The sequence below is a fragment of the Mytilus californianus genome, unplaced genomic scaffold (genome assembly GCF_021869535.1).
Source record: "Mytilus californianus isolate M0D057914Y unplaced genomic scaffold, xbMytCali1.0.p SCAF_3, whole genome shotgun sequence".
Taxonomy (NCBI): domain Eukaryota; kingdom Metazoa; phylum Mollusca; class Bivalvia; order Mytilida; family Mytilidae; genus Mytilus; species Mytilus californianus.
In genome coordinates this window covers 94,556,577-94,584,274 of record NW_026262679.1, presented here as the reverse complement: position 1 = coordinate 94,584,274, position 27,698 = coordinate 94,556,577, and the positions used below count along the sequence as shown (strand labels likewise).

Here is a 27,698-nt window from a genome sequence, read left to right as displayed (position 1 = left end):
AAAAACCAATTGTTTTTCTATCGCGTACAGTTGTCTGCGTTTCCGATTGCCATTGCAATACAATATAGTTTGATATCGTGTACATAAGAATGTATCGATAGCCGTTAAGAGGGTGTGATTTTTGGAATAAAAAAGTTTCCGTTTCGGAAACTTGTTCGCACTTATTCCGTATTTTGTTTCAAGAACATCTTTTTAGAAAGGAAACTTCCGGTCCAAATAAAGCAGATGATTTTTTTGCGGTAATTATTGTATATAAAATTTCCTTCTTCGCTGCTGTCCTCATAGAAAAAGTGTAACACTTTTTGAAACTTTTTGTAAAGGTAATATACACTGACGCATGTTTTTTCTTCTTCTCTTAATTCTAAAATATTTGTTGTCAAGTTGAAATTTTGTAAAACTACTTTTTATTTAATTTTAATAATTATGCATTGTGACCTCAATTATTTGTACATAAACAGAGGGCATTTCAAGAGATCATTTGTGGATAATAGGTTACACACAAGGTAAAGAGTATCCAATGTTGCTTGGAATCTTTGATGATATTTTCGTACCTTCCAGGTTGAAACCTGAATAACAGTTCAATAATAGACAAGCATGATAGATGACTTTCACATTTAGTGCATTTCCCCCTATACATTATGACAATTGTTTAATTACGTCATTTAGGCCGATTGACCTGGGTTCGGTCATTCATTAAAAACTAGAAATTGCTTGAATTCGTAGTTAAAATACAATATTGCAAAAAATTACTCATTGAATGAGTTACAAAAGAAATGTTTTGTTATTTTCAAAAAAATCAGAAGACAGTATGTGTATTTTATATGACATGTTAGAGTTGCTGCCTACATTTGCACTGCTTTTGGAATGTGTCAAGCAAAATAATTATGAGAAGATCTTGTAAAAATAAATTGAATAATAGTTTAATCATTGCAGGGTAATAAAGAATGCTAGTGGAAGATAATGGAAACTAGTTTGACAGAACTTCATGATGGTGAAGAAAGTCTTGGATGTTTGAATGAACATGACAAACCAGAATTACCAATTGTTGGAATTTTACCAACATCTTCAACACCATATTCACTGCCCCAGAACTGTCTTGGAATAGTTTTAGTAGATACTTCCTCTCGGTAACTACATCCATGTATAAGTAATATGTATAAGTATTACATGTATTATAAATTTAGATATTAATTTGCTGTTTATTTTATTTGGAATATCGCAATGATTAAAACTGAGATTTATGTTTTTGCTAATTACTTTATACCTCTACACATTTATCAATCTTATACCGCTGAATTGACAACAACACAAGTAAACTGCAACTTTTATTGGTCGAAGTGTTTTGCCGATTAGATCAGTGTCTTCAGTTCCTGTCGACCAATAAAAGTTGCAGTTTACTTAAGTGTTGTCAATTTAGCTGTATTTAATTTTTTTATCTGACAACCCTGCATACCATCTGGTATCCACTTAAGGGAATTCTACCAGCACAAACTTTAGGAGGCATTGGTTCAGCAGTTCTTTATTTAATTATCTTTCTTTATTTATCAATCTTGCAATATGGTCAGCCGTTGAAGATTCTCAATAATAAATGCATGTATTAAATTTTGACTTTACAGTACATTTATTCTATCAGATACATAGAAGTACATCAGTAGAAAATGATTTCTCTTCAAAATATCTTATTTGCATTTAATTAGATCTGAAAAATATTTTCTCACTTTATACAATTAATTATGATATTTAACTATTTCTTGTGGATAAATATTATCATAATCAAGGGAGTATTGTGATACAATCAATATCTAAATATGAATAAGTTTATAAATGGTAAATACTGTGTAAATACTGTGTATAGGAGTGTGATTGTTCTCTTTTCAACCGAATTCTACCTGCCCATGTAATATATTCACAATGTGAACCTTTTTGGTGAATGAGGGCAGCAAACAAGCAAAAAAGCTTCACATGTGTAGAGCCGTTGATATTTTATGATATCTATATGTAGAAAACCAGATGATCTGTTTTAAAATCGTTCTAATACTGGTCTCCCCTCCCTGAGACAGTTATATGCATGACGAACGTAAGCTTGATAACGTCTCTTCACACATTGTGATGTCGCTGATAATGGCTGCTCACATCTCAAAGCTGTGATACGAGAATTATAGAGGGACTGAGCAGGGTGATATAGGGCGAAGGGATGAACGATAAAGACACATATTGTAAAGTATAAATGCTCGAGACTGAACAAACATTTTTTACTCATTCTCTGCTCTTACTTGTCAAATAAGTTTCATTTAATGACTTTATGGCTGATATTTTGTAATATTAACATGCCAAAAATTTGATAAACTAAACATATTATTTAACAGTCGTTTAGGGGCTTCGTCTCTTCCTTTCCATGTTGAGCGAGTGGTTGAAAAAATATGATGCTATCTTGCACGATTTATTCGGCAAATTAAATTCTTATAATTGATATTCAGCACTGTTGTCTTTAGGGAATTGTGATTAAATACCTATGGAACAAATATTATTTCTAGTTTATCCCGCATAATGTTGTCATGAAGACTCCTGATGAACTTTAATTGTGCAGGGATACAGGCAATCCTCATTATCTGGTAAATGACGTCATAAAGGCGCGCATAATTTTCCAGTGAAGGACATAACTCAAAAGTGGTCTATTGATTCCTTTGACATATAAACTTGAATAAATTGTTATTTTACAGGAATGTACAGTTAGCTGCTGATCTTAACGGTGTTTCTTGCAACTACAGTGATGCTACAGAACTTCCAGGGAGACAACTGGTACAGTCAACTATAGCGATTCCAGGTAAATGGAAATGATTGGTTGTTTGCTTTGGAAACTTTATTCTGAAACACAAATGCATTCCTTTGACAGTCTCACAACAACAAATTTTAACTTTTTTATGTCTTTTAACAGCTATCCACTATTGTTTGTGTAATCTTTTAATACTAGGTCATCTGAATTTTGCACAATTGTGTATTTTTAAAAGGAAAACTACAGGGACATTCTACTGTTTAGTTAAGTTTGTGAACATTTAGAAAAACAAATTCTTTCATTAAGTGTTATCTACTAACAGTCACACAACTAGAATAATAGTTCTTTATTTTCAAAGTTGCCACCTTCATTCGCAGGTTCTAAGGTTGGATAAGTAGTTTAACTGGCTAAAGTGCAGCCTGTAAAAAGATATTTGAAACTGTCATATTCCTAATTGAAATTGGCAAATCTTTAAATACAGTACTGTTATTTCTTTTCTACTGCAATAATTGTAAAATGCTCAAAAATAAATCATTTGCAATATGCCAGAAACTTCAACAGCAATGGCACAACATTGTTGCCATGGACTCCTACCACCAACTTTGGAATTGTTGACAGACCTCATCCAATAAAATTGGTGTGACATGTTATGTTGCCTTAGAATTATAAAACAGATGAAAAAGATGAGTGTTATCTTTTGATATACAGACTATCATATTACAAATGTTAGTGAAATATTTTGACATTCTTCACTTATATGTAATCTTTCGCTGTGCTTTATATGCATGACAATTATTGGGCATTCTGGATATTCTTGCTTTATTCATGATTTTTAAATCTAAGTCTAATTGTAATACAATCAAACTTTACTTTGTCTACAGTACATTTATGATAAGCTTCAACATTCCAGGTATTTTTCAACAAGTTACCCCATCAGAGATAGATGAGGAACATGTTAATAATGTTTATAGTACAAACCATGTAGGTAATGTCTGTGAGGACAGTTTAGATGGAGGAAATCTTATTCAACAGAATCAATTGACGAACACAACAAATCTTCAGAATGGAATGAAGAAGCAGGAGGGACCATTAGTAAGATATTTTTATATTCCAATAATTGCATATGGATAGGTGTGGCCACGCACTTGTTTGAACAATGACAGCTGTCAAAATATACACATTGTAATCAGCAAATGACTATTCAATAGTAAATTTTTACAGAAGAAGTTTTTAGTAAAAAAAACTTTGTATGGCGTGACGATTAATGTATCACCACATTAAATTTTGTAAAAGACATCCATCCATTTAGCATTGATTGTACACATCATTAGTTAACAGTGAAATGAAAAAAAAATATGCATTACATTACTTGTGGAGTTGTGGGATATTAAAAGTTGATGGCATCATCCTGAAAATGCAGAATTGAAAACAATCTTCATAACTGCCAAAGCCTTGGCAAAAATGGAAAGAAAGAAAAAAAACACTGCAAAATTCTGGTCTTATAAGACTTGCTTAGCTTAGTGTTATTAGAACACCCAGTGCTAACTATTGTCGTTTTCATCTTTTTCCCTTTCTCTTTGGTGGATAGTTGTCTCATTTAGCAATCATACCACGTCTCATTTTTGTCGAGCCTGCAACATTTATGTAGAATTAGTGATCCAAGATTCGGTTGTTGGCAGCAATTCTGTATTTTACTGATAAATAGACTCACTTTTTAAGTGAACATTACACTTTTACACTGACAGCAGCAATCGTAGGCCAGACAGAGGGTTCCGCGGAACCCCTTACAATTTTTTTTTATGAAGTAATTAATTGTTTTTTGATAAGAAAAGTTGTGAAGGTTCTTTTTCCTTTTTTTTTACTATTTACTGAGAAATTTATCTCAAATTAATTGAACCCTTTTGGGCTCAGATATTTTGTTTGGAATTGAATTGGTTACTGTTAAGAAAAAATCTCTGGTTGGGGAAAAAGGATTAGACAGTTGGGATGGTAACTTTATTGTAAGGGGGATGAGCTAAATAAGAGAACATTCAGAGAGTTTACATGGAAATAGCATCATATCAGATGGACAATGTTATATGGTTGTTTTGTTTTTTTTAAGTTGTTGTTGGATGATCTTCATATAAGTGCAAAAGAACTCATAGCTTATAGCAAGTCTGGGGACACAATTATCGTCCTTTGATTTTTTTTGTCTTCAAACATAGTTCCTAGTGTGGACAGTATATAACTTGCAATTTTTTTTATTCACCTTTCAAATATATTTTTTTCATATTTATTCATAAATTAGTAAGAAGGGGGATGAAATTACATGTAAAAAAAACTTCGTAAAGTAGTGATTTGGTCCAGTTGAAAAAGGTAAAAAATTGGTATGTCTGAAGCTGTCAAACTAAATTACAGAACCCTTAACATAAAATTGTCCATATATTTTGAGTGTTAGAGCTGATAGACTTTCATTAGTGTTGATATTATTTGTTCAAAAGGTAGTACACTACACTGTAAAAATCTTATTTATGGTAAGAAACACTGGTGGGATATTTTGAATTTCGTGTATTGTTCTTAGGAGATGCATTGCAAAATAACTGTGTTCTCAGGACAGGAAGATTAACAGTGACCCTACAAATAACCCAAGAGGTACTCTGTACTTCTAAATCAAAACAGTTCAGTAATAAAAAAGAAGATATTTAGTGAAAAGGTATGCAGATATTCCGAAAATCTATGAATTCTCTTGAAGGTGCATATGTCAGCTGTATGTAAAAGATTTTGTGATTTTCCTGCAAATGATACTTAGTAAGAAATTAGTTTTTGTTGTGTACTTAAAGGACAGTTTGTTTTAAATTTTATTACACGTTTTTTCAGAAAAAGAAAGGTGGATGGCCAAAAGGAAAAAGAAGGAAAGAAGTTCCTGAACTTATTACTCCAAAGGCACCTCCTACAGGGTAATATATAGTTGTGATTTAGGGGTATATGCCTATGAAATAAATAGTGTCCAAAGTTATGAGCTATAAAGAAAAAAGAGAATCTTTGGTATTCAGAAAACTGAATTTAAACCAACATATTGTACATATGTACCAAGTTCGCTAACTTTCCAGTATGTTGTCTCTCATTATGTATTTTTCATAACCTTCTCCAGTATATACCAGTTAGAATAACCCTGTCTGCCTATCCATCCCTCCATCTGTCTGTCTGTCCATGTGCCTTGTCAGCACAAACCTAAATAGCTTCCTGAAGATGTGCATAAAGGAATATAATCAGTCTTCCATGTTAAAGGGGAGATAATTGAAATTACATACTTCAGTATAATAAAAGTGTTAGAAGGTTGGATGTATCTTTTTTTGTGAAAAAAATCTAACAACTTGTTTTGGAGTTATTGCCCCTGAAATTTGATTTTTTTTTAAATTTTAGCAGTTGTCGTTTGTTATTGTGAAAACTATAGTTTCTAGTTTAAAAGTGTAAATTGCATAAAGGTTTAGCATGACAAGATGTATTTACCCTGAAAATTTGGAAAAATCAGTCAACCTGTTTTGGAGTTATTGCCCCTGAAACAATAAATTTTGTTTGCAGTTTTAGCTTAAAACAGGGAGGAGCTAGGTTAAAATTGTAAGATGCAAAAATGACCAGTATGACAAGATATAGTATTACTATATCTTGTCATGCTGATTATGTTAAACCTGAAAAATTTCAGAAAAATTTGTCAATCTGTTTTTGAGTAATTGCCCCTGAATTATACATTTTCACATTTTTTGCTGTTATTTGGAAAACTATAGGAACTAGGTTAAAACTTTGAACTGAAAAAATTATCAGCATGACAATACTCTGATATTTTTGACAACCTGTTTTGGAGTAAATGCCTTTGAAATGTTGATGTTTACAGTGTTTTACAGTTTGGCTGTTATCTCAAAAACTATAGGAGCTAGGTTAAACATGTAAACTGCAAAAGTGATCAGCAACACAAAGAGTAGAAATGTGCATATAAAAGTCCTAATTAGCCAACTTGCGATTTTTGGTCCATGTGAGCGATACAGGCACAGGTATGCCTCTTGTTTTGTATACTATATATACTATTCTGTGATAAAAAAACTTTAAAACTTTGTAGTTATGTGCTGTTTGCAATGCAGAGAAGACTTGAAATAAAAGAAGAACATCCAGAAGTAGCATTTTCACAAGTAACCAAATTGTTAGGTCATGAATGGACAGCCTTAGACTCTGACAAGAAACAGGTATGATAACTAACATGTTCATGGTGTTACCAAATCCTATTTCATCTTTTCTAGTTTTCTCATCTCTTTGATTTTTGTTTTATTTCTGTCAGTTTTTCATAAGTCTGGCTTTTTGGACTAAAAATGTTTAGTCCTTCATGGAAATGTGTATGCTTCAAATAATAGCATGTGTAGATAAATCCTGTTTTAAACTTTATGAATAGTAAAAGAGGTTAACTAAAAATGTGGTTACATTATGTACTAAATTTAAAGTGAATGCACTAGTTTCATAATGTAATGTAATATTTTCAGTCATTATATTTATAATTAAAATGGAAAAATATGAAAATCAGAAATACATTGAATTAATAACATGATGTGTAAGTCAAAAGAATGGCATATATTTTATTTTCGACTTTTCAAGATCTTCATTAAATTTGAAATATATCCTAAGTATTTTTAAGCAGCCATTTGTTTACCTTTTAGCCCAACTGATTCATCATCATCTGGAGATAATAAGATAACAAAGTCAAATGCGTCAACTGATTTTCACATGTGCAAAATGTGAGCAGCTGCTCATATCAGCAATCTGATAAAATACAAATGTGTGAAAAAAAAGCTCATGTCAGAGCATTTGCAAGTGAGATTTTTAACATGCAAATAAGGTTAGTTTCATGTGTGCAATTGTGTTTGCATACAAAATGCTCACCTAATCTGCATGTTGAAAACCTCATGTGCAGTCATGATAGTTTCTATCGTTAATTAAAATGTGAGAATCTTATGTGCAACTTGTTAGCACAATTTGGTAAGGGTAATGCTGACTGCATACTATGGATTCAATTATTAGTGCTATACTAATTTGGTGGATTTCCATTCTTTAACTTTAGTTTGCCTCAACCAAATGTTATGAAACTTATACACAATGCTTATTACCACAAAAGACCGCTCAAGTTTGAATTTTGGTGGCGTCACTTTTACCATTCTAGAGTTATGCTCCTTTACAAATGGAAAAATTGCTGAATTTTTCGTTTCCGTTCTCTAACTTAAGTTTGCCTCAACTAAATGTTATGAAACTTATAATAAACAATGCTTATTACCATAAAACTTGGATCAAGTACAAATTTGGGTAGCGTCACTTTTACAGTTCTTGAGTTATGTCCCTTTATAACGTTATATGCAAGTGGGGGCATCATCTGTGTCCCATGGACACATTCCCCATTTATTTTTAAAGTTTTACCACGAATTCAAAATTTTTAACAAAATGCAAATTTTGATAAGCTTGCTTGTATGCAAAATGTTTTATAACTTGGAAATCAACTTTCCATGAAAAAGTTTTCATAATTGGTACCTACTAAAAAAGTAAATCCACAGTGTTACAGAAAATTAAAAATGGGCATAAATGTAGATGTGTGTAGATATCCTTGGGTAGATGCTTATCTCCTCGGTGATTATATCACATCTCCTGATAAATATAAAAACGGTAAAAAATTTATACGGGGAATCCAAGGGAAGAGAAATATATGTCCTATATGAGCAGGTAGCCTTATTTCAGATGTTCATTTAACAACCTTTATACATGAAATGGATAAATTTACAGTGCTCTCCATAGGAGGAGGTTTGATGCACACGTGTATTAATAGCTTGAAGTGGATCAATTCAATAACACTTTTGAATAATTTTGCAGAAATATCTAGATGAAGCAGATGAACTAAAGAAAAAATATATTGAGGAAATGAAAATTTTCAAAGAATCTGACGCTTATAAAAATGTGATGAAAAAGAAACGGAAAGCAAGTGGTAATGTATGACAGTGAAATAGATTCTTAGACTGATATAAAACAACAGACTTATTTCAAACCAAAACCATATCTTAAGTACCTTTTATAGGTCTTTGTAGCTAGGTTTTTCTCTTTGAAATTTATCATTAAGAAATGATTTGTCAGGAATAAAAGTAAAAAAAAAGAAAATTCAAAGTAAAATTACATGTTATTGAAGGTACCTTACCTTAGAGTATCTGACGTTTTGTTTAATAGATATTAAGACTTATACATATCACTTTGATGATGGGTAGTTGCCATAGACTGATAGACATTTCTCACATATTCATCTCTTGGATAAGCCAGAGTACATGTTTTTTTTAGCAACTTTTGGACATTTTTTAATCTGATCAATTTGACCAATGCATTTCTAATGTAATATGTTGTTTCTGATGACAACATTGAAGTCCTGTTTGATTTTGACAAATTTTATTTTTGATATTCAGGGGCTATGGCCCTAAATTGCTTTCAAGGACACAAATAAATGTTATAAAAACCTAATTTGCTGTCATTTTTGACAGCCTTTTGTTAATAAATAAGTTGTGCCTGTACAAAATTTTGATTATGTTTCTTTAGTAACTAGAAACTTTCAAAAAGGTTTTTCTATCACATATTTTTTGTAGAGAATGGATTAAATGAAGGAGAACTGGAAGGTTGTACTAAAAGTTGTATTGAGGTGAGGTTTAAACAGTTTAAAACAAGTGAATTTAATTTTGCATTTTGAAACACATGTTTTGCCTCACACAGCAAACTTTTTTAGTAGAAAAAATACAGTCAATGGAATAAATTTTGTGCTGTTTGCAGATCTTCAGGAATGTATATATTTACTGACGTGAATGAATTTAAGGCTTGTTCAAACAAATGTGTTAAATTTTGTGCTGTTGGAAGATCTTAAGAATTCTATATTTACTTGCATGTATGAATGAGGGTCTGGATGGGGTTTACAGAACACAGAATAATGGGTAAAAAGTGCAGAATAAAGGCCAAAAATTATAAAGAATAGAGAATAGAGAAAAATCTACAAATATAACAAATGAATAGAGAATAATAGAGTGCTATAATATAAAAAAATAGTGAATAATGGGCAAAAAATATAAACAAAAGAGAATAATGTCAATACTTAATAGAATGGGGGTGCCGCTGGGGTTCTGTTACCTCACCCTTTTCATATAATTTTACTCTTAAAAATGTATACCTTTTCATATATTGTGTAGGTAAAAATGTAACCTTTTCCCATATTGGTTGGGTTTCGTGTAGTGCGTTGGAAAAGTGGAATATTTAGGGCTAAGATTCTGTATGTAATATTTACCTATGGGGAGATTTTCGGCGGTGAAAAAAATGACAGGGCTTTTCATACACAAGTAATTGGAACTTTATTGACCTTATCATAATTATGTTTCTGATAGTTTTCCCCACCTATTTACATATTTTCAAGCAGGAAAAAGTGACCTATTCCAGCTGCACATCCTATCACCTTGTATATAGGAAGTGGCCCCCGAGGTATGGAAAAAACTAAGAAGTCAAAATTACTTTAACATACAATCTTTTACAATGGCGAAGTCCATATCCAAGAGTTGACATGTTTATGTCATGAAAATATTAAATATTGGGCACATAATGTTCTTACCATATTCTGTATTATATATTTTAACCCCCCCCCCCCCCCCACACACACACACACACATCCGTCCTGTATCAGGTTAAAGTTTGTTAAAGGTAGTTTATGATTAAATCAAGGTCACATCAGCTTTCAATTTAGTGAAAATTTTCATTATGTTATGAACTTTTTTAAACATGTGCCAAATTAGATTTTCCTGTGGAAAAATGTTCTTGTTGTTAATGTTGTTATGTAGCTGTGTCTTTATTGTATACCCTCATATCTTCAACATATTTTTTTATTATTTTGCAGGAAGAAATGAACTGTTTATTCTGTGAGATATGTGATATGTATTTTACAAGTGCTCATAATAAGAAAGAACACATGTTTGGCCGACAACACCTTCAAAATATATCAGGAGAGATTAAAAGACAGTCAACAGAAAAAAATAAACAAAAACATGCTGAACATTTTAATACAACTGAAGATTCTGATAGTGAACAGACTATGTCAAATGGACCTGTGGATATTCAGGAATTTATAAATTCTTTTATGGCTCAAAATCATGGTAATCTGTCTTTAATTTCAGTTGGATTCATTAGTTTTCATGGGATATCAATTTTCGTTCATTAAAGGTTAAAGGTAAACCACAAATTAAAATGTTCAAGGAAATAAAATTTTTTTACTAAATGCTTCTATGCATACTTTTTCAAAATAACGAGAGAGAAAAATCCACGAAACTACAATTTTTACTCAATCAACAAAAATTGGTATCCATGAAAATAAATGAATCCATAGTATATTGATATATAATTTTATAATTTCTGTGGATTGAGAAATTAGTTTTATGTTTTTATAAATGTGAAAGGGAGAAGGTATGATTTGGTGCAAAATGTATCTAAAACCAAATATAATGCACACTATCTCTAATTTTCAAAATAAAATGTTAAAACTTTGCACATTATTGTCAGAAATATTGCAGTATTTTTAGTGAATTGCACGACCAAAATAAGCCCCAAAATGATACTTCGATCATGAGAAATTAATGTAATGTTTTAATTAATGCGAAATTAGAATCAGGATGACCTTGCAATAATAACATTGAATAGTTTATTTTTTATTAACCGGATTTCGAAAGAAAAATCGGTTATTGACTTGGGGATGTTGGGCGGGCGGCTGCCAAACAGAGTCCGTTCATTAACATGAAAACGCTTTGACGAAATCTTTTCAAATTTAGATATGTTGTTTCCTGTGACTAAATGAAGGTCAAGTTCAATTTTCACGATTTTAGCTTTTCTCGTTGTTGAGTTATAGCCCTTTTCCAGTAGCCAAAAGTGGTACTTATTATGTGATTGAGTTATTTCCCTTTGAACAGAAATGGTTAATTATATATATAAAGTTTGATTACACTTACAGATAAGTTGTACAGATTTTTAAAGGACATTGTATTAATGATAAATGACATTTTTGATTTTTTAACCGGATTTCCGATGGAAATATCCGTTATTAAAATGGTGATGTACGGCGGGCGGCTGGGCAGATCTACGGGTGGCTGCCAAACAGTGTCAGCACAATAACATGAAAACGCTTTAACAAATTTTTTTCAAATTTAAATATGTTGTTTCCTTGGACTTAATGAAGGTCTAGTTCAATTTTCAAGATTTTAGTATATCTCCTTTGTGAGTTATCGCCATTTTTGATATCCAAAAGTAGAATTTTTAGATATTTTACTCTTGTTATCATGTTATGATTTGTCTTATATCAGAATAAAAATTGGAGTGACAGATTTATTTGAAAATTATCTATTTCCTAAGTGGTAATGATTATAAGCGTTATCATTAGACATTTTGAAGATTATTACATTATTAATTATCACTAGCCAGTCAACACTGAGGTTGTGAGTTCGAACCCCTCTCGTGCGGGTGCAAACGACTCCAATCTTAATTGACTAGGATTGTCAGTTTTCATATCGAAGGTCGGTGGTTTTCTCCGGGCACTCTGGCTTCCTCCACCAATAAAAACTGGCCGCCACGAAATAGCCCAAAAGCGGTGCTTAAAAGTGGCGTTAAAACACCAAAAATCAAATCAATCATTATTAATTATGTTAGAGTACTATGTTAAACAACCATAGTTCTGTTCAATTAGATATTAGAAATATTTTAGCATATGATAATGATTTATTTTCATTATTAATTAGATCTTGGAAATATTTTAGCATATGATAATCATTGGAGTGACAGATTTATTTGAAAATTTTCTGTTTTCTGATAAGATCTGTAGGACTGTATATATAAAGTTTGAAACTTACTAGTAGGACTGTATAAATGAAGTTTGGAATTTACTGTTCATTAGTAGACATTTGGTAGATAATTAAGTGTCCATTAATCATTTATATTCTTACCCCTACCCCCCTTCAATTTGATAATGTGCTTTTATCTTGTAAATGGTCGAGATCCCTACTCCTAAACCATATATATTCTTGTATGGGACAATAAAACAAATCAAATGAAATATTGGGATAGTCCTCGGGTTCACACCTACCCTCTTTTTTTTTGAAAACTTGTAAATGTGCAAGCTCCCCACCCTGAAACCATATATATTCTTGTATGTTACAAATCAAATGAAATAAAAGGTGAGTCCCCTGGGGTCACCCCCAGCGTGTCTGTTTGAGAACTTGTAAACAGTCGAGATCCCCACCCCTAAACCATATATATTTTTGTATGGGACAATAAAAGAAATCAAATGAAATATAGGGGAAGGCCATTGTGGTAACCCCCCACCCCTTCTGTTTGAGAAATTGTAAATGGTTGAGATGCCCACCCCTAAACCATATATAATCTTTTTTGGGACAATAAAACAAATAAAATGAAATTTAGGGGATGTCCCCTTGGGTAACCCCCACCCCCTTTTTCTGGAAAACTTGTGAACAGTCAAGATCCCCACCCTGAAACCATTTTTCTTCTTGTATATTACAATAAAACAAATCAATGAAATAAAAGTTGAGTCCCCTGGGTTTACCCCCACCTTTTTCCTGTTTAAGAACTTGTAAAAGGTTGAGATCCCCCACCCCTAAACCATATATATTCATGTAAGGGACAATAAAACAAATCAAATGTAATATAGGGGAAGTCCATTGGGGTAACCCCCACCCCCTTCTTTTTGATAGCTTGTAAACGGTCAAGATTCCCACCCAGAAACCATATATATTCTTGTATGGGACAATATATCAAATCAAATGAAATATAGATGAAGTCCACGGGGGTAAATCCCAACCCCTTCTTTTTGAAAACTTGTAAACGGTTGAGATCCTCACCCCTAAACCATATATATTTTTGTATGGGACAATAAAAGAAATCAAATGAAATATAGGGGAAGGCCATTGTGGTAACCCCCCACCCCCTTCTGTTTGAGAAATTGTAAATGGTTGAGATCCCCACCCCTAAACCATATTTAGTCTTGTATTTGACAATAAAACAAATCAAATAAATTTTAGGGGAAGTCCACGAGGGTAAACCCCACCCCCTTCTTTTTGAAAACTTGTAAACGGTTGAGATCCCCACCCCTAAACCATATATAATCTTTTTTGGGACAATAAAACAAATAAAATGAAATTTAGGGGATGTCCCCTGGGGTAACCCCCACCCCCTTTTTCTGGAAAACTTGTGAACAGTCAAGATCCCCACCCTGAAACCATTTTTCTTCTTGTATATTACAATAAAACAAATCAATGAAATAAAAGTTGAGTCCCCTGGTGTCACCCCCACCTTTTTCCTGTTTAAGAACTTGTAAAAGGTTGAGATCCCCCACCCCTAAACCATATATATTCATGTAAGGGACAATAAAACAAATCAAATGTAATATAGGGGAAGTCCATTGGGGTAACCCCCACCCCCTTCTTTTTGATAGCTTGTAAACGGTCAAGATTCCCACCCAGAAACCATATATATTCTTGTATGGGACAATATATCAAATCAAATGAAATATAGATGAAGTCCACGGGGGTAAATCCCAACCCCTTCTTTTTGAAAACTTGTAAACGGTTGAGATTCTCACCCCTAAACCATATATATTTTTGTATGGGACAATAAAAGAAATCAAATGAAATATAGGGGAAGGCCATTGTGGTAACCCCCACCCCCTTCTGTTTGAGAAATTGTAAATGGTTGAGATGCCCACCCCTAAACCATATATAATCTTTTTTGGGACAATAAAACAAATAAAATGAAATTTAGGGGATGTCCCCTGGGGTAACCCCCACCCCCTTTTTTTTGAAAACTTGTAAACAGTCAAGATCCCCACCCTGAAACCATTTTTCTTCTTGTATATTACAATAAAACAAATCAAATGAAATAAAAGTTGAGTCCCCTGGGATAACCCCCACCTTTTTCTTGTTTAAGAACTTATAAAAGGTTGAGATCCCCCACCCCTAAACCATATATATTCATGTATGGGACAATTAAACAAATCAAATGTAATATATGGGAAGTCCATTGGGGTAACCCCCACCCCCTTCTTTTTGATAGCTTGTAAACGGTCAAGATTCCCACCAAGAAACCATATATATTCTTGTATGGGACAATATATCAAATCAAATGAAATATAGATGAAGTCCACGGGGGTAAATCCCAACCCCTTCTTTTTGAAAACTTGTAAACGGTTGAGATCCTCACCCCTAAACCATATATATTCTTGTATGGGACAATAAAACAAATCAAATGAAATTTAACGGAAGTCCACGGTGGTAAACCCCAACCCCTTCTTTTTGAAAAATTGTAAACGGTTGAGATCCCCACCCCTAAACCATATACATCCTTGTATGGGACAATAAAACAAATCAATTGAAATTTAGGGGAAGTCCCCTTGGGTAACCCCCACCCCTTTTTTTTTTGAAAACTTGTAAACAGTCAAGATCCCCACCCTGAAACCATATATATTCTTGTATGTTACAATAAAACAAATCAAATGAAATAAAAGTCAAGTCCCCTGGGGTCATCCCCACCTTCTTTCTGTTTAAGAACTTGTAAACGGTCGAGATCCCCACCCCTAAACCATATATATTCTTGTATGGGACAATAAAACTAATCAAATGAAATATAGAGGAAGTCCATTGGAGTAACCCCTACCCCCCCTTTTTTTTTATAACTTGTAAACGGTCAAGATTCCCACCCAGAAACCATATATATTCTTGTATGGGACAATATATCAAATCAAATGAAATATAGGGGAAGTCCACGGGGATAAACCCTACCCCCTTCTTTTTGAAAACTTGTAAACGGTTGAGATCCCCACCCCTAAACCATTTATTCTTGTATGGGACAATAAAATAAAGCAAATTAAATTTAGGGGAAGTCCCCTGGGGTAACCCCTACTCTCCTTTTTTAGCTCACCTGGCCTGAAGGGCCAAGTGAGCTTTTCTCATCACTTGGCGTCCGTCGTCCGTCGTCGCCTGTCGTCGTCCCGCGTCGTCCGTTGTCGGCGTTAACTTTTTACATTTTGAACTTCTTCTAGAGAACCACTGAATGGAATGAAACCAAACATGGCATGAATGTTCCTTATGAAGTGCTGACCAAGTGTTGTTACTTTGTAGCCGATCCATCATCCAAGATGGCCGCCAGCGGGGGACTTAGTTTAACATAGGACCCTATGGGAAATGCATACAAATGACTTCTTTTAGAGAACCACTGAATGGAATGAAACCAAACATGGCATGAATGTTCCTTATGAGGTGCTCACCAAGTGTTGTTACTTTGTAGCTGATCCATCATCCAAGATGGCCGCCAGCGGGGGACTTAGTTAAACATAGGACCCTATGGGAAATGCATACAAATGACTTCTTTTAGAGAACCACTGAATGGAATAAAACCAAACATGGCATGAATGTTCCTTATGAGGTGCTGACCAAGTGTTGTTACTTTGTAGCCGATCCATCATCCAAGATGGCCGCCATCGGGGAACTTAGTTTAACATAGGACCCTATGGGAAATACATACAAATGTCTTCTTTTAGAGAACCACTGAATGGAATGAAACCAAACATGGCATGAATGTTCCTTATGAGGTGCTGACCAAGTGTTGTTACTTTGTAGCCGATCCATCATCCAAGATGGCCGCCAGCGGGGGACTTAGTTTAACATAGGACCCTATGGGAAATACATAAAAATGACTTCTTTTAGAGAACCACTGAATGGAATGGAACCAAACATGGCATGAATGTTCCTTATGAGATGCTGACCAAGTGTTGTTACTTTGCAGTCGGTCCATCATCCAAGATGGCCGCCAGCAGGGGACTTAGTTTAACATGGGACCCTATGGGAAATACATACAAATGTCTTCTTTTAGAGAACCACTGAATGGAATGAAACCAAACATGGCATGAATGTCCCTTATGAGGTTCTGACCAAGTGTTGTTACTTTGTAGCCGATCCATCATCCAAGATGGCCACCAGCGGGGGACTTAGTTTAACATAGGACCCTATGGGAAATACATACAAATGTCTTCTTTTAGAGAACCACTGAATGGAATGAAACCAAACATGGCATGAATGTTCCTTATGAGGTGCTGACCAAGTGTTGTTACTTTGCAGTTGGTCCATCATCCAAGATGGCCGACAGCAGGGGACTTAGTTTAACAAAGGACCTATGGGAAATACATACAAATGTCTTCTCTTAGCGAACCACTGAATGGAATGAAACCAAACATGGCATGAATGTTCCTTATGAGGTACTGACCAAGTGTTGTTACTTTGCAGTCAGTCCATCATCCAAGATGGCCGACAGCAGGGGACTTAGTTTAACAAAGGACCTATGGGAAATACATACAAATGTCATCTTTTAGAGAACCACTGAATGGAATGAAACCAAACATGGCATGAATCTTCCTTATGAGATGCTGACCAAGTGTTGTTACTTTGTAGCTGATCCATCATCCAAGATGGCCGACAGCGGGGGACTAAGTTTAACATAGGACCCTATGGGAAATACATACAATTGTCTTCTTTTAGAGAACCACTGAATGGAATTGAACCAAACATGGCATGAATGTTCCTTATGAGTTGCTGACCAAGTGTTGTTACTTTGCAGTCGATCCATCATCCAAGATGGCCGCTAGGGGGGGGAGGGGGCTTAGTTTAACATAGGACCCTATGGGAAATACATACAAATGTCTTCTTTTAGAGTACCACTGAATGGAATGAAACCAAACATGGCATGAATGTTCCTTATGAAGTGCTGACCAAGTGTCGCTACTTTGTTGCCGATTTACTTTTCAAGATGGCCACCAGGATATTTTATTAAATAACGGGACCAATATTAATAAAAATTTGGCCTCAATCATTATTTGGGTATCTGTTATGATTTTTATCTATCTTTACATGATTTTTAAAACCAAAGTAGAGTCAGGTGAGCAACACAGGCTCTTGAGAGCCTCTAGTTTTGAAAACTTGTAAATGGTCAAGATCCCCACTGCGAAACCATATATATTCTTGTATGTTACAATAAAACAAATGAAATGAAAAAAAAGGTGAGTTCCTTTGGGTCATTCCCACCTTCTTCCTGTTTAAGAACTTGTAAATGGTTGAGATCCTCGCCCCTAAACCATATATATCCTTGTATGGGACAAAAAAAAAAAATCATATGAAATAAAGGGCAGGTCCCCTGGGAAAATTAATCAGTTTGTGTGTGTTATATTTCCTAAGTGGTGATGATTATAAGCTATATTATTAGACATTTTGAAGATTATTACATTATTAATTATTAATTAGATCTGGGTTATATCTTAGCATATGATAATCATTGGAGTGACCGATTTATTTGAAAAATTTCTGTTTCCTGATAAGATATGTAGGACTGTATAAATAAAGTTTGAAATTTACTAGTAGGACTGTATAAATGAAGTTTGAAATTTACTGTTCATAATTAGACATTTTGTAGATAATTAAGTCTCCCTAAACCATATATATTCTTACCCCCTCCCCCCCCCCCCCCCCCCTTTCAATTTGAGAATGTGCTTTTATCTTGTAAACGGTCGAGATCCCCACCCCTAAACCATATATATTCTTGTATGGGACAATAAAACAAATCAAATGAAATATTTGGGGAGTCCCCAGGACCATCCCCACCCCCCTTCTTTTTGAAAACTTGTAAACGGTCAAGATCCCCACACTGAAACCATATATATTCTTGTATTGGACAATAAAACAAATCAAATGAAATAGAAGGCAAGTCCCCTGGGGTCACCCCCACCCCATCCTGTTTGAGAACTTGTAAACGGTTGAGATCCCCACCCCTAAACCATATATATTCTTGTATGGGACAATAACACTAATCAAATGAAATATAGGGGAAGTCCAGGGGGGTCACCCCCACCCCCCTTCTTTTTGAAAACTTGTAAACGGTCAAGATCCCCACCCCTAAACCATATATTCTTGTATGGGACAATAAAACAAATCAAATGAAATATAGGGGAAGTCAATGGGGGTAACCCCCACCCCCTTCTTTTTGATAACTTGTAAATGGTTGAGATCCCCACCCCTAAACCATATATATTCTTGAATGGGACAATAAAACAAATCAAATGAAATTGAGGGGAAGTCCCCTGGGGTAACCCCCACCCCCCTTCTTTTTGAAAACTTGTAAATGGTCAAGATCCCCACCCTGAAACCATATATATTCTTGTATGGGACAATAAAACTAATCAAATGAAGTAAAAGGCGAGTCCCCTCGGGTCACCCCAACCCCCTCCTGTTTGAGAACTTGTAAACGTTTGAGATCCCCACCCCTAAACCATATATATTCTTGTATGGGACAAAATGAAAATATAGGGGAAGTCCATGGGGGTAACCCCCCCCCCCCCCCCCCCCCCCCACCTCCTTTTCTTTTTGATAACTTGTAAACGGTTGAGATCCCCACCCCTAAACCATATATGTTCTTAAATGGGACAATAAAACAAATCAAATGAAATTGAGGGGAAGTCCCCTGGGTAACCCCCACCCCGCTTTTTTTTGAAAACTTGTAAAAGGTCAAGATCCCCACCCCGAAACCATATATATTCTTGTATGGGACAATAAAACAAATCAAATGAAATATAAGGCGAGTCCCCTGGGGTCACCCCCACCCCCCTTCTGTTTGAGAACTTGTAAATGGTCGAGATCTTTACCCCTAAACCATATATATTCTTGTATGGGACAATAAAACAAATCAAATGAAATATAGGGGAAGTCCAGGGGGGTCACCCCCACCCCCCTTTTTTTTGAAAACTTGTAAATGGTCAAGATCCCCACCCCAAAACCATATATATTCTTGTATGGGACAATAAAACAAATCAAATGAAATAAAAGGCGAGTCCCCTTGGATCACCCCCACCCCCTCCTGTTTAAGAACTTGTAAACGGTTGAGCTTTTCATTATTATTAAGATAATACCACATTGAGGTCCAAAGGGTCCTAAATTAAACTTTTGTTTAATTTCATCAAAAATTGAATTCTTTGGTTCTTTGATATGCTGATTCTAACAATGTTTGAGTGTTAAATCATATCTAATTTTAGAGAACTTAGTCATCACTGGTTGTTGTTATTATATTATTGATTATAATTTGAAAAGTTGCATCATATCTTATTTTAGAGAACTATTTATCCAGTTGGAGTTATTTCCATTTGCACAGAAAATATTATGGATAAAATTAACCTGTGTTTCATTTCAACATAAATTAAATATATATATGGTTCTTTCAAATGCTGAATCTAAACTAGATTTTTAGGCCCAGTTTTCAAGTTGGTCCAAATCAGGGTCCAAAATTAAACTTTGTTTGATTCAACAAAAATTGAATTTATGGGGTTCTTTGAAATGCTGAATCTAACCATGTATTGAGAAATTTTGGATTGTGGGCTCCTTTATCAAATTGGTCCACATTGAGGTCCAAAGGGTCCTAGATTAAACTTTTGTCTGATTTCATCAAAAATTTTATTCATGGGGTTCTTTGATATGCTGATTCTAATATGTACTTAGATTTTGGATATTGGACCATAATAGGTATTTAAATGTCCAATTTCAAATATATCAGTTCTTTGACCACATTCATTTTGTGTCACAAACCTATGATGTGTCAAATATTCAATCACAATCCAAATTCAGAGCTGTTTTAAATTTAAATGTAGTGTCCATACTTGCTCAACTGTTCAGGGTTCGACCTCTGCAGGAAAATCCGGTTTGCTGTCTCTCTGACAGCCTCTTGTTATTTCTTTTCTTTGGTAAATTGTTTGAAGAATTTTGTGGTAGGTTTGTTTGTTTTTCTGTATTAACTAATTTTCTTAATTATTTTGGGCCCAGTTTTCAAGTTGGTCCAATTCAGGGTCCAGAATTAAACTGTGTGTTTCATTTCAACATAAATTGAATATATATAGGGTTCTTTGAAATGCTGAATCTAAACCTATATTTATTTTCATTATTAATTTGATAATACCACATTGAGGTCCAAAGTGTCCTAAATTAAAATTTTGTTTAATTTCATCAAACATTGAATTCTTGGGGTTCTTTGATATGCTGATTCTAACAATGTTTTGGTTGTTAAATCATATCTAATTTTATTGATTTTAATTTGAAAATAGATATAACATCATATCTTATTTTAGAGAACTTTTTTTTAGTGGTTAAATCAAATTTTAGAGAACTATTTGTATATCATTTATTCAGTTTGAGTTATTTCCCTTTGAACAGAAAATTAATAAGTATATGGAAAAAATTAAACTGTGTTTCATTTGAACATAAATTAAATATATATAGGGTTTTTTTCAAATGTTGAATCTAAACCTGTATTTAAATATTGGATTTTTGGGCCCAGTTTTCAAGTTGGTCCAAATCAGGGTCCAAAATTAAACTTTGTTTGATTTCAACAAAAAATGAATTGATGGGGTTCTTTGAAATGCTGAATCTAACCATGTATGTAGAGATTTTGGATTTTGGGCTCCTTTATCAAATTGGTCCACATTGAGGTCCAAAGGGTCCTAAATTAAACTTTTGTTTGATTTCATCCAAAAAATGAATTCTTGGGGTTCTTTGATATGCTGATTCTAACAGTGTACTTAATTTTGGATATTGGACCATAATAGGTAAATGTCCAGATTCGATTTTTTTAGTTCTTTGACCACATTTATTTTGTGTCTCAAACCTATGCTGTGTCAAATATTCAATCACAATCCAAATTAAACTTAAATGTAGTGTCCATACTTGCTGAACTGTTCAGGGTTTGACCTCTGCAGGAAATCCTGTTTGCTGTCACTCTGACAGCCTCTTGTTGTGATTAGTAGAGGAAATATAACATCAGTTATTACTTATTTCATAATCCTGTACAGAACAAAATATGCTGTTTAACTATGAAACATTATGATAATGGCCATTAAATCTTAATTTGGAATTTTAAGCTAGAAAAAGAGTACATATAGAACATACATCTTAAAATTTGAATTTTTTCTGTGTTTTTAACAAATTCCTCATTTTAGTATAAAATATGATTGAAATATACCACATATTCAACTAAAATCAATAAACATATACTTTTTTCTTCTTTGTAGAGCGAGAAATAGAGATATCTAGGTTAAGACATACTGTTAAATTAGCAAGAGAAGAAAATTCCTCTCTGTATAAACAAATTGAAGAATTTAAGGTAAGGATTGCTCATTTTTGAGGGTTTACTAATTAAAATAAAGGAAAAAATGCATTCAGTCAAACTATACAGATATCAAGGTCATACATAGGGAATCTTATGTTTCTCATTCTTTTTAAATTGTGGTAGGGAGACTCTTTTTACCTTACATTGCACAAATGGACATGTGGATTATTGTCATCACCTTTTTCTTTTTATCTGACATTCAAAATATATATCATATCTTGAAGATGTGAAGTCAAATCAAACATGTACTATTGTCAGGAATACAGTATGGATGGTCAGTTACAAAAACCTTTTTAGAACATAACACAACAGAATTCCATGTATGTCACTTTCAAAGTTCTGTTATGGGTGGGTGTTCAATTTGTCTTTTCTATGATTCTATCAGGGTGATAAATCATTTAATTGAAATTTGATCCATAGGCTATTTCCCTAATATTTTTGTGCAGTGTAGCATCAAACTTTTTCATCCGTTCGCTCAACATGTGTTGGAAGTGACGATGCCTACATTTTGGTCACGTGGTGATGGAAGTCACATGATTCAACTAACTACCGTATCTCTGAACTGGCGTATTGATGGAAACTTGTTTCATTTTCAAAGTGTTTTTCCTAAAGTCCTGTGTATGTTTAGAAAGAAACAAAGACGATCAACTTTTTGATGAAACTGACAGAAAATAAAAGATTAAAAAGTATTATTAAAAAAAACAAATTAAATATCTAACTGATTAACAATCAGCAATAAAATTTGGAATGCCCCCTTTTGAACATTTGAATTTCATACAAGATTAAAACTGTTGATGCTGCTGTAAAACAATGACCAGAAAGTCTAGATTTTGATTTGAAAATTACCAGATATCAACACTGAAATTGATAAGATTCTCATGCACAAATTTAGAACAAGACTGGTAATTAGATAAGATTGTGTATTTGGCTTACTTAAATTAGGAAGGACAAAACTGCTGGCCAGCAAAACATGGGTTTTAATCTTTTTTCTTGACAACTTTAACAACATGCAGAAGATCCAACAAATGAAGGTATTGATTTCGTATTGCCTTACAGCATTTAAATCAAAAGGGTCCAAAAAGAACTGCCAAAAACTGTCTTTAAGTTCACTATCATCTGAAGAAGTAATAAAGTTTTATAAGAATAACATATGTTATACAAAATGTTTTATCATACAAGTGTTAAAAGGAAATGGTTCTTTTTAGGACCGATAGTCCATAGTGACCAGTGATGTTTAAAAAACTTGGATACCAAGAGGTCCAATTTATTTGAACAGAATGCATGATTCAGGAATTAACAAAAAAATTTTAAAAAAGAAATAGCTACAGAATTATTATCTCACTCAGTATCAATTAAATTTATTTTGTATTTTTCAGATGTATGAAAACAGATTATCTAATGAATTAGAAGCTAATAAACAGTACTGTCAAAATATAATTAGTCAGACAGAGACACTTAAAATGATATCTAGTACATTTAGTGCAATGTTTGGAATCCTTAACTTTGAAGTATGACAAAGGACATGCTTAGTTTATTTCAGTACAGTTCCATAAGGATGAAAGAGTTCATTGAGGTTGTTTCTAGATATCTAACTCTTTACAGCATACCTTATGATTTCTGAGGTGATGGAAGAGGGTTCTCTTCTCCTCCCACCCCCTTTTTGTCGAGCCTTCGACTTTTGTCGAAAAAGCGAGACATAGCGATCCTACATTCCGTCGGCGTCGTCGTCGGCGGCGTCCACAAATATTCACTCTGTGGTTAAAGTTTTTGAAATTTTAATAACTTTCTTAAACTATCCAGGATTTCTACCAAACTTTGACAGAAGCTTGTTTATGATCATAAGATAATATTCAAAAGTAAATTTTGTAAAAAAAAATTCCATTTTTTCCGTATTTTACTTATAAATGGACTTAGTTTTTCTGCCAAGAAACATTACATTCACTCTGTGGTTAAAGTTTTTGAAATTTTAATAACTTTCTTAAACTATCCTGGATTTCTACCAAACTTGGAAAGAAGCTTGTTTATGATCATAAGATAGTATCCAGAAGTAAATTTTGTAAAAAAAAAAATCCATTTTTTCCGTATTTTACTTATAAATGGACTTAGTTTTTCTGCCAAGAAACATTACATTCACTCTGTGGTTGAAGTTTTTGAAATTTTAATAACTTTCTTAAACTATCCTGGATTTTTACCAAACATGGAAAGAAGCTTGTTTATGATCATAAGATAGTATCCAGAAGTAAATTTTGTAAAAAAAAAAATCCATTTTTTCCGTATTTTACTTATAAATGGACTTAGTTTTTCTGCCAGTTAACATTACATTCACTCAGTGGTTAAAGTTTTTAAAATTTTAACAACTTTCTTAAACTATCCTGGATTTGTACCAAACTTGGACAGAAGCTTGTTTATGATTAAAAGCTAGTATCTAGAAGGAAATTTTGTTAAAATTTTGTTTGATTTTTTCCGTATTTTACTTATAAATGGACTTTGTTTTTCTTCCAGTTAACATTACATACAGTCTGCAGTTTAAGTTTTTAAAACATTTATTAGATTTATAAACTATCCTGGATTTTTACCAAACTTGGACAGAAGCTACTAACAATCAAAAGATAGTATAGAGAGGAATATTTTTATTTATTTTTTTCCTCATTTTTGTTGAGCCTGCGATTAACAGCAAAAGTAGGCGAGACACTGGGTTCCGCGGAACCCTTACGAATTTTCTATTCTCCAACTCTTTTTCTTTCTCTCTCCCCTCTTCTCTTTTCTTACAAAACCTCGCCTCCCTTCTTTGTGTTGTTTTCCAATAAAACACTGGAGATACTTCATGATACAAAGTTGCTTACCTTGTGAACATTATTTTTAAATTGTAAACAAGAGTTAACCAACATCTGATCAATCTTCAATATCTGCAATATAATGTTTTTCTTTGGCCAGTTTTCAAATGACAATCATTTGTATAAAATGACTACCATATAATTTCAATGGGAACTATGTGTCACCATTGACCCTATGTTTTCCATCTTCTTACCTTAAATAAGGATTGTAGAGGTTGACGAATCATCAATCATGTAAAGTTTCAAATTAACCAGAATACCAGAGGTAATATAATACTCAGTACAACCATTTTTTGCAAATTCTGTGCACTTGTACTTTGAAACAACATTTTTGAAAATTAATCAGAATCAAAGAGTGACATGTTTTTCATCCGATCAAAACTATATCAAACTGATAAGTAACCTACAAAATAGGGAGGATATACCCTCTACATCCAACCTGAATCTTCTACTGTTCCACATAGTACATACCAAGTTTGGTAAAGATGGGGAATGAAATGTCAGAGGAGAGGAAAAAAAAGATTTACCAGGAATTATAAAAACATTGGTCACTGTAGCAAACTGCAACAATCAACTGCTACATCATCCACATATTCTAACTTTTTTTATTTGAAATGTGATGGCATGTTACAGGCATTTAACTACCCCCTTACAAACCAACATCCAGACAGGTATTTTTATAAAAATAAATCACCTTTTATTAAAAATCAATTAAATGTCTTGACTTCCTTATTTCTTACTCCTTTGTCCTTTTGCATGATAAAGCCTCATGTTTAACCGCAGCAAGTATTCATTCTTTAATAGTTTAGCTGCCAGTTTTTAATGAATTAGTAAATCTGTTGTAAATGGTACAATCTAAAGTATAAACTTTTCCAGCAAGCAAATGACTGCAATTATTTCAAAAAAAAACTAGCCAGTTTAGTCTTCATGGTTTATGATTTGAAACAAGCTTGTTTTTTTCTTTAAAGAAGATTTTGATGATTCATACAAACATTCATCAACTTATTCATCTTTAGTGTTTTGTTTTTCTTATTTTACTATTTGTATCCTTCTTCTGCTCTCCTTTCTCCAGGTCTCCCTTTACCCTTTCTATTCCTCACCTCTTAAAGTAAAGAATCAGGTCGTGCAAGACGAGCCTTGCATCCAAAAAAACTAAGCCTCCATCAAATCATTTTAAAGTTGGCAATATTGTTAAGGTTGATCATCAGTATATATTTCCTCAGATAGAATTTTCTTATACTTTGCTAAAATGAAGATTTTACTATGTTTTTTTCAAATATATGATAAAAAGTAAGGGTCACCATGCTATTTTTTAAGCTACAAGTCGTGCAATATTGCCCAAATTTGCATAGATTGTTCATGAAAAAACTCATTTTTGTGAATAAAAATAAATCTATGAGACAGAATTTTGAAATAAAATATGAGAAGATAGGTTTTATAATATGCTTTAAAAAAACAAAGAGAAAAAATGGTGTCACCAAACTTGTTTTCTTGCTACAAGTAAAAAATGAAAATTTCACTATCATTTCAGTATGAATTTTTACTATAAAATTATCTCCCCTTATTTGGCTTAATTGAAAAATTGATTCTAAAAATACAATTATTTGGTATTTATTTAAAAAATTTTGGATAATGCATTAAATCACTTATTTTTCTTTATACAAATAAACAGTCTCACAATTAAATTGCAAGTCTGTCTCAAAATTTGCAGATTTAGGCAAAGAACTAGACCAATTGTGTACTGCTATTGTACAATCAAAGATGGGGGTATACAGTAAATCTACCTTAAGAACCTCTTAACAAGAGCCAGTCAAGGTCTTTAAAAACTTCCATATATATATATATACCTCTTAACACTGATCCAGTTAGAATTTGACTGATTTCATTTTTGTTGTTGAGAATTATGCCCCTTGATAAATGAGAAAATAACTGTTATATTTTGGTTTTGGTACAAAAACTTCATTAGCATCAAAGGAATGTTTTTTTATGTTTACTAAACACATGGTAAGTTAACATATGTTGTGTACAAGTTATCATTTTGTACAAAAAAAATTGTACAGATCATAATTTGTATTTTGACTTTGTACAAATTGTAATTTGTCCAAAAAGTGCTTGTACAAATTACAATTTGTACAAAATTTGACTAAAATTCACTTATAACTTATACAATGATTTATGATATGGATTGGTTAAAAAAAATCATGGATACACACTATAGAATCTTTTTTTAATGACCACACAATAAACCTTATTTACAAAGTACGAGAATAGTTCTGTATCATTTGTTTGAGCATGTGCATGAGTGAATTATGGCATCGGAAATTGAACAACATCTTTTGCTTTTTACATTGACATTTAGAAGTGCTGCACCCCCATTTGCATTTACATGAAAGAAACCCCTGACCACTAGCTTTTAAAGGCTTTTTAACTGCTTTGAATTCAAGTAGCAAAAGTTGAAACTCAGAAACCGGTGCTGCGAATAAACATGTGTCTTTAACATCTTCAATTTGATTTCTAGACAAATATCCTGTTCAAATGACTACAGCTGTTCCACTGCGGTACCCAAAATCTTCAGATTCAACAATAACGGTCAAGATATTTTGATGGTTAGTTGGAGCAGTATCATACTGAGGAACAGGTTTAATGATATTATCCACCACTGCAAGGCCCGATAATTTTCGTTTCGTTTTATAAGCCTTACACTCTGTCTTTTGACAATTTGATATGTCCATCCACTTTCGTTTCCTCAAAGCAATTAAAATTTATTACTGTTAAAGAAACATAAAAGGCCATCTTTTCTATTATATTAAATTATCATATAT

General features: G+C 33.2%; 1 protein-coding gene across 1 annotated transcript; it reads left to right on the top strand.

Annotated features, from left to right (window-relative positions):
• Nucleotides 1–205: 205 nt before the first annotated feature.
• On the top strand, nucleotides 206–26,932 carry LOC127735487 (high mobility group protein 20A-like). Its single transcript, XM_052245665.1, has 11 exons — nucleotides 206–320; nucleotides 934–1,127; nucleotides 2,721–2,824; nucleotides 3,684–3,865; nucleotides 5,630–5,709; nucleotides 6,867–6,990; nucleotides 8,654–8,765; nucleotides 9,409–9,461; nucleotides 10,695–10,950; nucleotides 21,945–22,036; nucleotides 23,419–26,932. Exons 2-11 carry the CDS (start codon nucleotides 961–963, stop codon nucleotides 23,554–23,556), a joined length of 1,308 nt encoding a protein of 435 aa, XP_052101625.1. The 5' UTR covers nucleotides 206–320; nucleotides 934–960; the 3' UTR covers nucleotides 23,557–26,932.
• Nucleotides 26,933–27,698: the final 766 nt, after the last annotated feature.